We start from the raw sequence: 12,161 nt of genomic DNA on the forward strand, positions 1-12,161 counted from the left end.
GCTGGAGAGGAAGGAATCTGATCGGAGAGGAGAGTGGAGCGTGGGAGAAAGGTAAGGAGGAGGGACACCGGGGGAGGTGATGGGTGGGAAAGGTAAAGGGCTGGAGAGGAAGGAATCTGATCGGAGAGGAGAGTGGACTGGGGGAGAAAGGGAAGGAGGAGGGACACCGGGGGAGGTGATGGGTGGGAAAGGTAAAGGGCTGGAGAGGAAGGAATCTGATCGGAGAGGAGAGTGGAGCGTGGGAGAAAGGTAAGGAGGAGGGACACCGGGGGAGGTGATGGGTGGGAAAGGTAAAGGGCTGGAGAGGAAGGAATCTGATCGGAGAGGAGAGTGGACTGGGGGAGAAAGGGAAGGAGGAGGGACACCGGGGGAGGTGATGGGTGGGAAAGGTAAAGGGCTGGAGAGGAAGGAATCTGATCGGAGAGGAGAGTGGACCGTGGGAGAAAGGGAAGGAAGAGGGACACCAGGGGGAGGTGATGGGCAGGTGAGAAGTGAAGGGGTGGGAGGGGAGCCAGAATGGGGAACAGGAAAAGAGAGACAGGTGGTGGGTGGATAAAATACCAGAAATTAGAGATATTGACATTGACGCTGTCAGGTTCTCAGGCAGAATACCAGCCATTGCTTCTGCAAGCTGGAGGGAGATTTACAAGTCGGTCACATTGCCTGGATTTTCAACAACGTGAAACTGAAAAAAGTTTGCAGAAGCCCCAAGCTCCGGAGGTGAAACAGGAACAATACTCGTCGGAGGCTGCTTTGCACAATTACGCTGTCAGCCGCACTGCACTCGCTGCTTTCGAGGAGGCGCTATGATTGTACGTGGGCACAGTGACGAATAGAAGCCACAACAGTTTACAGCAGGCCAGGCTCCGAACGTCAGGCATCCGCTGTGGAAATCCCCCACACCAGCCTCTTCCCTCCAGTGCCAGTTTGGCAGTTGGCACGGCACCACGTCTCGGCCCGATCGCACCGGCGGACGAGAAGACGAGTGGTGTCCTTTGGCTCCTGCTTATTCTCCTCCGGACGGCAGTGCTGTAGAGAAGCAGACTCCCACATCGGAGGAGGGAATTCGTCTACCTACTGTCACCGTTGTCCTCTTCAATCCAGGCAACTATTTTATCCTCCCAACCGGGAACAATGTCGTCGTCGTGGAAAAGCTGACGGGGGGAGAAGAATTTAAAATCATAAACTCATTAACATTTTCCGCTCTGGGTTTTTGGTGTTAGTTTTAATGTCCCGAATACACAACATTAAGGACGTGTATTCCTTCACTTATTCTTCATTTTAAGTTGCGGGAGTCACACACACAACCTCACAGGAAGAGTTTCTCACACACATAACGTCACAGGAAGAGTTTCACACATACAATGTCACAGGAACAGTTTCACACACATAACGTCACAGGAACAGTTTCACACATACAATGTCACAGGAACAGTTTCACACACACAATCTCACAGGAACAGTTTCACACATACAATGTCACAGGAAGAGTTTCACACACACATCACAGGAACAGTTTCACACACACACAATCTCACAGGAACAGTTTCACACACACATCACAGGAACAGTTTCACACACATAACATCACAGGAACAGTTTCACACACACAATGTCACAGGAACAGTTTCACACACACAATCTCACAGGAAGAGTTTCTCACACACATAACGTCACAGGAAGAGTTTCACACACACATAACGTCACAGGAACAGTTTCACACATACAATGTCACAGGAACAGTTTCACACACACAATCTCACAGGAACAGTTTCACACACACAATCTCACAGGAAGAGTTTCACACACACATAACGTCACAGGAACAGTTTCACACATACAATGTCACAGGAACAGTTTCACACACACAATCTCACAGGAACAGTTTCACACACACAATCTCACAGGAAGAGTTTCACACACACATAACGTCACAGGAACAGTTTCACACATACAATGTCACAGGAACAGTTTCACACACACAATCTCACAGGAACAGTTTCACACACACAATCTCACAGGAAGAGTTTCACACACACATAACGTCACAGGAACAGTTTCACACATACAATGTCACAGGAACAGTTTCACACACACAATCTCACAGGAACAGTTTCACACACACAATCTCACAGGAAGAGTTTCACACACACATCACAGGAACAGTTTCTCACACACACAACCTCACAGGAAGAGTTTCTCACACACACAATGTCACAGGAACAGTTTCTCACACACACACACATCACAGGAACAGTTTCACACACACAATGTCACAGGAACAGTTTCACACACACAACCTCACAGGAAGAGTTTCTCACACACACAATGTCACAGGAACAGTTTCACACACACACACATCACAGGAACAGTTTCACACACACAATCTCACAGGAACAGTTTCACACACACAATCTCACAGGAAGAGTTTCACACACACAACCTCACAGGAAGAGTTTCTCACACACACAATGTCACAGGAACAGTTTCACACATACACACATCACATGAACAGTTTCACACACACAATCTCACAGGAAGAGTTTCACACACACAACGTCACAGGAACAGTTTCACACACACACACATCACAGGAACAGTTTCACACACACAACCTCACAGGAAGAGTTTCACACACACATAACGTCACAGGAACAGTTTCACACACACAATGTCACAGGAACAGTCTCGCATGCACACAATGAAACAGGAACAGTTTCACACACGCACATCACAGGAACAGTTTCTCACAGACACAACGTCACAGGAACAGTTTCACACACACAATGTCACTGGAACAGTTTTCACACACACACACATCACAGGAACAGTCTCTCATGCACACAATGAAACAGGAACAGTTTCACACACGCACATCACAGGAACAGTTTCTCACAGACACAACGTCACAGGAACAGTTTCACACACACAATGTCACTGGAACAGTTTCACACACACACACATCACAGGAACAGTCTCTCATGCACACAATGAAACAGGAACAGTTTCACACACGCACATCACAGGAACAGTTTCTCACAGACACAACGTCACAGGAACAGTTTCACACACACAATGTCACTGGAACAGTTTCACACACACACACATCACAGGAACAGTCTCTCATGCACACAATGAAACAGGAACAGTTTCACACACGCACATCACAGGAACAGTTTCTCATACACACAACCTCACAGGAACAGTTTCTCACACACACAACGTCACAGGAACAGCTTCTTCCCCTCCCCCATGAGATTTCTGTATGGACAAAGCACCCACGGGCACCAGCTCACTTTTTTTTTTTCCCTCTCTTTTGGACACCATTTTTAAAAAATTGGTTACTTTATCGGTTCTGATTTCTATCTGCTGCCTCAGGAGAATTAACTTCTGAAGGACGCCAGTGTCATTAAACCTGGTTCTGAGAGTGAATATCCCATCCAAAAAAAACCAGGAATTCAATTCCCGCCATGCGCTCTGTACTCAGGAGCATACGCTGTAGGTGTCTCACCACAGCTGGCCTTCGAAGTGCCCAGCAGGGCAGCGGAGTTGGGCCGGAACGGCGAGCTTTGGCAGCGCTCGTCTCCAGTGGACTGACAGAACAGGGAGCAGTGCAGGCCTTTCAGCCCATCACACTGTGCTAGCCCTCCAACCTTCGCAGCTCTCCGTTTTCCTTTCATCCACGCCCGTCTGAGAATCTCTCAGTGTGTCTGCCTCTACCCCCATCGTGAGAATGATGTTACTCCCACCCACCACTCTCTGTGTGAAAACCTAGCCCTGACAAACCACCCCCCACAACACTTTCCTCCAATCACCTCAATATCAGGCCCTCCCGTATTCTCCATTTCCACCTGAGGGGAGAGGTACTGGCTGTCCACTCGATCTACATCTCTATCAGGTCACCTCTCACCCTCCTTCGCTCCGAAGAGAAAAGCCCTGGCTTGATCAAACTGTCCTCACGCAACGCCCTGGGAAAGGTTTCGCTGCCCACGCAATGGTCTTTCGTACAGGCAGTGTTTGGGTTACGGTTGGGGATAACGGGGGCTTTGGAATGTGAGCCGTCCAATGAAGGGGAGTGCGTTTTCGATCTGTTGGGCGGGAGACGGAGAGAGAAGACGCAGGAGAGGAGAGATCGTGGGAGGGACTTGGGAGACGATGAAGCCCGGGGGGAATGCGATGGAGGACCGGCAAAGGGGAAACCGCGAGCTCCAACTTGTGCGCATTCGGCTGTTTCATTAAAACGGGCCCTTTTTTTTCTCTTGACTAACCCTGTCGTCAGATTAAGGATTATAAAGCTAGTCTGATATTTCATGGTACTAATTTGTAATGGGGTAACACATCACACAGCGTCCACACAAACAGGGGGGTTTCGGGGTGGGCTCGCACCTCAATCTCGCCCGTCAGGCGGGGCCGGAGATTGTCTTCCCTGGACTTACACAGCCAACAGGACCTGAGGGTCACACTCATCAGACCTGCCCTCCATTCCAGACAGTGCCCTGTTAGAACTCCTAAGCACCCTCTCCAAAGCTTCCACATCCTTCCCAAAAAGAGGCGACCAGAACTGAGCACGGTATTCAATGCGTGGTCTAACCAGGGCTTTATAGAGCTGCAACGTTACCACGCGGCTCTTAATCTCAATCCCCTGAGTCATGATGGCCTTCCTCACGACCCTATCGACTTGCATGGCAACTCTGGACCATCTACAGACGTGGTCCCCAAGACCTTTCTGTGCCCTGTACTGTTAAGAATAAAGAATTCCTTAGACTTGGGACAGAGTTTTATCTCAAAAAAAGCATGTGCCTTATCACAGAATACCGACAGAACATTTCTTCAGCCAATTAAGTGGTACAGGCAATTAAAAATGAAGTATATAAGCTCAAGAGATTCTGCAGACGCTGGAAATCCAGAGACAGACACACACACACACACACACACACACACACACACACACAGACAGACACACAAACACACACACACATACACACACACACATACACACACTCTCACACACACACAAAATGCTGGAGGAACTCAGCAGGTCAGGCAGCAACTATGGAAAACAGTAAACAGTCGATGTTTCGGACTGAGACCCTTCATCAGGACTGGAAAGGAAAGGGCGGGGGGGGGGGGGAGATGCCAGAATAGGGAGGTAGGGGTAAGGAGGACCAGGGGGAGGTGATGGGTGGGAAAGGTAAAGGGCTGGAGAGGAAGGAATCTGATCGGAGAGGAGAGTGGACCGTGGGAGAAAGGGAAGGAGGAGGGACACCAGGGGGAGGTGATGGGTGGGAAAGGTAAAGGGCTGGAGAGGAAGGAATCTGATCGGAGAGGAGAGTGGACTGTGGGAGAAAGGGAAGGAGGAGGGACACCAGGGGGAGGTGATGGGTGGGAAAGGTAAAGGGCTGGAGAGGAAGGAATCTGATCGGAGAGGAGAGTGGACCGTGGGAGAAAGGGAAGGAGGAGGGACACCATGGGGAGGTGATGGGTGGGAAAGATAAAGGGCTGGAGAGGAAGGAATCTGATCGGAGAGGAGGGTGGACCGTGGGAGAAAGGGAAGGAGGAGGGACACCAGGGGGAGGTGATGGGTGGGAAAGGTAAAGGACTGGAGAGGAAGGAATCTGATCGGAGAGGAGAGTGGACCGTGGGAGAAAGGGAAGGAGGAGGGACACCAGGGGGAGGTGACGGGTGGGAAAGGTAAAGGGCTGGAGAGGAAGGAATCTGATCGGAGAGGAGAGTGGACCGTGGGAGAAAGGGAAGGAGGAGGGACACCAGGGGGAGGTGATGGGTGGGAAAGGTAGAGGGCTGAAGAGGAAGGAATCTGATCGGAGAGGAGAGTGGACCGTGGGGAGAAAGGGAAGGAGGATAGGAGAGGACAGTGTACCATGGGAGAAAGGGAAGGCGGAGGGACTCCAGAGGGAAGGTGAGAGGGGAATAATTACTGGAAGGAGAAATCTAAGTTCATGCCATTGGGTCGGAGGCTACCCATACAAACGAAGAATATTTTAACAGGATGCCAGTGATTTGGGCTTACCTCCTCTTTGACGGTGCCGAATTCCGGGTCTAGGGCCTTAAAGTGGTATCTGAAATTGCCTTCCCGATCGACTGCTGCTTTGAAGTCTTTAAGAGTCACCTCACCAAGGCTGGAAGAGTTAGGTCGACAAATTAGAGATGAACAGTTTGAAACTGGATTGTATAATAGGTCAATTTAAATAAGAAAATGCCCCCCCCCCCCCCCCGCCGAGAGAACATGGAGGGAAGGTAGTGTCGAGTTCTATCTCGAGTGTCAGTAACTCCAGTTGAAGTTTGTCTGTTTGTGTGTTCCCCCTCACTGTCAGTCTGTGGTTTTGTATTGCCATGTGCTCCTGCTCTACTCCGGCCCCTGTATTACTGAGTACTCCGTCTCTCACCTGCTTCTCATTATTACCTGTGTCTCACTGTGCTCCACCTATCATCTGCCTCTCTGTCTACTGCTCCGTGTACTTTAGTCCTGTGTTTTCACCTGGTTGTTGCCAGATTGTGTCAGTGAATTTTCCTGAGCCTTTCCATCATTCGTACCTCATCTCTGTCCTTCCACGTATCAACCCTGCCTGCTTGCCGACCCTGATTTCGCCCGCTTATCTCGATTGTTCTGGTTTCTTCGACCCTGCCTGTTTCCCCCCGATTCTGATTTCTGGACTTCTCTGGATTTTTTTTTGATCTCCGCCTGAACTTTAGACGCCGACTCTGTCGCCCCTCTGGATTTGTTACTCAATAAATATCACAGCGCGCACGGTACTCGGTCCCTGCTCCAGCGGCCGAACGTCGAGTGACGGTCTGGAGTGGGTGACCTTTCTGTCTCACTCGAGTGGGCATGCTTTTAAGGTGAAGGGGGTAAATTAAAAGCTCAATGTTCAAAGTAAAGAAAAAATATATATTGTGATGACAAACCAAGTTATCAGAAGATTGATGATAGTGAAAAGAGATAAGGGAGACAATGGAGGAACATTCAAAATGCTAATAAGAGAGAAGAGAGGGATTAACGAGAAAGAAACACATTTCAGAATATTGACAGACCGGTTGCTTTGAACCTGAACTGTTTGAAGTTTGATGGACAGGCGATACTCCAGCAGGGGGATTAAAACAACAGGTTCGCTAAGGCACGACACACCACAAGATCATGAGATAACGAGACCCTGGAAGAGCGGTGTGCCCCCACAAGTTGGTGGGAGTTTGGAGGTCTGGTTGCGGGAACCGACCATAGATGCACAGGGTGAAAGGGTACGATCGGCAGGAACCTGGTGTGTGTGTCCGCCCTTGCCTGGGTACTGGGTTCACCGCGGAAGAACGGTCGTATCCGGAACGATGGGGTCACAGTCGGTGACCACAGAAGACATAAAAGAGGGTCCGCCCGAAAGTCAACTGCGAAGAACATCAAAGGTCTGCTGAATCAGATTTGCTTATCTCTTATCTCTCCCCAATGGCACAACAGCGATTACTGCGAACTGTACTAAGCTGAACTGAACTCTGCATCACTTGAGACTGATCATTTTACCCCTCGACTGCGACAGAGTTTGGTTGATTCCTATTACCCTAGTTCCGTGTACATGTGTGTTTTATCATTGCTAACCTGCTGCATTTATATCCTTACGATTAGAGTACTGTGTTACTTATTTCTTTAATAAAACTTTATTAGTTTCTGTTAAACCAGACTCCAACTAAGTGGTCCATTTCTGCTGGTTTGGCAACCCAGTTACGGGGTACGTAACAATATACATACACGCACAACCCCGAGATTCATTTTCTTGTGGGCATACTCAGTAAATACAAAGAAACACAATAAAATCAGTGAAAGACCACACCCAATGGGACGGACAAACGACCAGCCTCCAAGAGACAACAATCTGTGCAAACCCAAAAGAGAAATTAATTAATTAGTTGATAAGCAAGCAGGAACGTGAGGTGAAGAGTGCTTGATGGTGAGTCTGTTGGCTGTGGGAACAGTTCAGTGGTGGGGTGAGTGAAGTTGAGGTGATTTAGACCAGGGGTCCCCAACCTTTTATGCACCGTGGACCGGTTTAATATTGACAATATTCTTGCGGGGTGGGGGGGTGTTCAAGTAGGGTGAAGCTCACCTCAATGTGTCTTTTACAGTTAGGTTGCCAACTTTCCCACTCCCAAGTAAGGGACAGAAGTAGCAGTCAAATCCCGGGACACTTTACCCTGGGAAAGACTACCATGACCATGAAGCCTTGGACGGGCACCTGTGTGCGCACGCGTGCTGTGTGCATGTGACGTGCCGATTTTCTCCCACAAATCGGTTTTGCCTTCATCTTCCCGACTATACTGTACATACATTATTTCTACTTTATATAGGCTGTGTATTTATCATATCATTCCTGCTTTTACTATGTGTTAGTGTTATTTATTTTCGGTTTTATGTGTTATTTGGTATGATTTGTTAGGTTATTTTTTGGGTCTGGGAACGCTTGAAATTTTTTCCCATATAAATTAGTGGTAATTGCTTCTTTGCACTTACGCCATTTCGGCACGAAAGGTTTCATAGGAACGCTCTACCTCAGCGGGGGAAATATGGGACAAGGGCGGTCCCGTGTGGGACAAACCAATTTAGCCCAATATACGGGATGTCCCGGCTAATACGGGACAGTTGGCAACCCTATGTTCAAGTTCACCAGTGCGTGACGGGGAATGAGGAAAGGTGCAGCTGACTCATATCGTTTCCTCACGGCCCGGTAGCACATGCTTTGTGGTCCGGTGGTTGGGGACCGCTGATTTTGGGGACAGGTTTTACGGTACACAGAGAGGCGCTGAGAAGGCTCGAAGATCAGCCCACGAAGGTGCCGAGAATGTGCATTGTGTAGGCAGAAGGGATCAGCTTCATTCAAGGTTCAATGTAAATTCAAGAACGCATGTGTCACTACTTCCTAATCCTGAGATTCATTTTCTTGCAGGCATTTACAGAAATACGATTGTGCTAAAGACAGACAAACAACGGATGTGCAAACAAGGACAAAATGTATAAATGATTTAAAAAATAGATAAAGAAATAACACTGAGAAGAAAGCACTTCCTTAGGGGTCTACGAAGATTTGGCGTGACACCTAAAACTTTGACAAACTTCTATAGCCATGCAGTGACCGGCTGCATCACAGCCTGGTATGGGAACACCAACAATCTTGAATGGAAAACCCAACAAAAGGAAGTGAATTCAGCCCAGTCCATCACGGGTAAACTCCTCCCGACCAATGATTGCATCTACGTGAAACGCTGTCACAGGAAAGCAACGTCCATCGTCAGAGATATCAGAGATCCTCACCACCCAGACCGTGCTCTCTCCTCGCTGCTGCCATCAGGAAGGAGGTACAGGAGCCTCAGGACCCACACCACCAGGTTCAGGAACAGTTATTACCCTTCAACCATCAGGAAGGAGGTACAGGAGCCTCAGGTCCCACACCACCAGGTTCAGGAACAGTTATTACCCCTCAACCATCAGGAAGGAGATACAGGAGCCTCGGGACCCACACCACCAGGTTCAGGAACATTTATTACCCCTCAAGCATCAGGAAGGAGGTACAGGAGCCTCAGGACCCACACCACCAGGTTCAGGAACAGTTATTACCCCTCAACCATCAGGAAGGAGGTACAGGAGCCTCAGGACTCACACCACCAGGTTCAGGAACAGTTATTACCCCTCAACCATCAGGAAGGAGGTACAGGAGCCTCAGGACCCACACCACCAGGTTCAGGAACAGTAATTACCTCTCAACCATCAGGAAGGAGGTACAGGAGCCTCAGGGCCCACACCACCAGGTTCAGGGACAGTTATTACCCCTCAACCATCAGGAAGGAGGTACAGGAGCCTCAGGACCCACACCACCAGGTTCAGGAACAGTTATTATCCCTCAACCATCAGGAAGGCGGTACACGAGCCCCAGGACCCACACCACCAGGTTCAAGAACAGTTATTACCCCCTCAACCATCAGGAAGGAGGTACAGGAGCCTCAGGACCCACACCACCAGGTTCAGGGACAGTTATTAGCCCTCAACCATCAGGAAGGAGGTACAGGAGCCTCAGGACCCACACTATCAGGTTCAGGAACAGTTATTATCTCTCAACCATCAGGAAGGAGGTACAGGAGCCTCAGGACCCACACCACCAGGTTCAGGAACAGTTACTCCCCCTCAACCATCAGGCTGTTGAACAAAAGGGGATGACTACACTCAACTTGCCCATCCAATTGAGATGTGTCCCTCAGCCAGTAATCTCACTCTAAAGGACTCTTTATCTCATTATCCCCAAGTTCTCATTATTTATCGCTATCTATTTGTATTTGCGATTTGCACAGTCTGCTGTCTTCTGCACTCTGGTAGATCTTTCACCGATCCTGTTTACAGTTACTATTCTATAGATTTGCTGAGTGTGCCCGCAGGAAAATGACATCTCAGAGCTGGACATGGTGACGTAGACCGACTTCAATAAGAAGTTTGAAGTTTGGCGCCCTGGAAAGTGAGTGGAGTTGGATCACCAGTTCAGTGAGTTCACGCACACCGGTTCAGCATTTCATTAATAGTTTAATTGGGTCTCACGTCCAGAAGCTGCCTCAGGTTTAGCAGCGAGGTGTCTCGCTCTCCCAGAATGGACCCCCTTATTCCAGAACGCTAATCCCAGAGAAGTAGGTAACGCTCGCTGACCCAAGGGAGGAGTTGTAAGGTTTGATGGCCACAGGCAGGAATGACCTCCTATGACGCTCTGTGTTGCATCTCGGCCAGGAATGCAGGAACAGCTCCTGCCACTGCCTGCAAGGCGTTTTGTACCTTCTCCCTGCGACCTGGAAAACCACCTTACGGATGTTTCATCGCAAACTGCTACCCAGCAAGCCAAAGGGGAGTTCCCGCTGGCCTCAGTTTCCAAATATTCCTGGCAGTGGTCTGCTGAGCACACTTTCCTCTTCGAAAGGCTTGCCATTCATTTACTGACTTTGTTCTACGCTAATTCAACGGTTTTCCCAAGTAACGTTATGTTTTAGTTTGGGAAAAAAATTAGAAGCAGAACTTTTGATCCCCGATTCGATTTTGAGAGAAGGTGGGGCTCTTTTGCCAAATATTATCATCTAATTTGAATTAGTCTATGTGTTTTCTTTCCAATTTTATGTTAAATAAATGTGATTTAGCAGTTGTTGTTTCCTTTTTCTTCCTTATAAAAATAAAGGTATCCGTTAGTCTTGTGAGACCATGGATCTGCGCCTGGAAAGTCTTCACTCTCCAGGGCGCAGGCCTGGGCAAGGTTGTATGGAAGGCTGGCAGTTGCCCATGCTGCAAGTCTCCCCTCTCCACGTCACCGATGTTGTCCAAGGGAAGGGCACTAGGACCCATACAGCTTGGCACCGGTGTCGTCGCAGAGCAATGTGTGGTTAAGTGCCTTGCTCAAGGACACAACATGTTCCCTCAGCTGGGGCTCGACTCACGACCTTCAGATCACTAGACAAACGCCTTAACCACTTGGCCACGTGCCCACTTCTTTATTTAAATATATAAATGATTGTAACACGTATTGCTCCGGGAGTTGGTTCCTAACGGTTTCCTTTTCCCCTTTTTTTTGTTTTGTAGTTGGTGGGCTTTTTCTTCAGTTAGTTGGGGTTCTCCTTTTTCCTTCTTTTTCTTATATTAAAAAAATATTTTTTTCATTAGCACATATAAGTTTTTTTTCCTTCAGCTTTATTAATTATATATATACTAATTTGTTGAACTTCTGTATTTTATAGCTGCAGAAGATTATATATCAATAAAAAGATTTTAAAAATGAAAAATGATTTTGAACAGGTCCGCACGGACCCACTGAGTTACCCGGCTACTCACCGATTTAACCTAATCGCAGGGCAATTTACAATGACCAATTAACCTCATCGCCATCTGCAACGGAGGTGGGTGGGGCAGGGGGAGGGGAGGCTACTGCACAGGATCAGAGCTGCAGAAAGTTGTAAAGTTAGTTGACTCCATCATGGGTACTAGTCTCCGTAGGTGCCTCGGAGAGGTAGCGCCCATCATTCAGGAACCCCATCACCCAGGACATGCCCTCTTCTCATTGTGACCATCAGGGAGGAGGTACAGGAGATACATCCACCATTACTGACCCCCATCACCCAGGACATGTCCTCTTCTCATTGTG

The 12,161-nt window shown here is 48.5% G+C and overlaps 1 protein-coding gene across 1 annotated transcript in view; it reads right to left on the reverse strand.

The window, feature by feature from the left end:
* Positions 1–318: 318 nt before the first annotated feature.
* The window catches only part of LOC140184967 (dixin-like), a 182,656-nt gene continuing 170,813 nt past the window's right edge, over positions 319–12,161 (reverse strand). Inside the window, exons 21-22 of the mRNA XM_072238207.1 lie at positions 6,029–6,137; positions 319–1,154 (exon numbers count right to left, since the gene is read on the reverse strand). Coding sequence (XP_072094308.1) covers positions 1,071–1,154; positions 6,029–6,137 — 193 coding nt within the window. The 3' untranslated portion in view covers positions 319–1,070. The remainder of the gene's footprint in view (positions 1,155–6,028; positions 6,138–12,161) is intronic.

Source organism: Mobula birostris, chromosome 20 (assembly GCF_030028105.1).
Source record: "Mobula birostris isolate sMobBir1 chromosome 20, sMobBir1.hap1, whole genome shotgun sequence".
NCBI lineage: Eukaryota > Metazoa > Chordata > Chondrichthyes > Myliobatiformes > Myliobatidae > Mobula > Mobula birostris.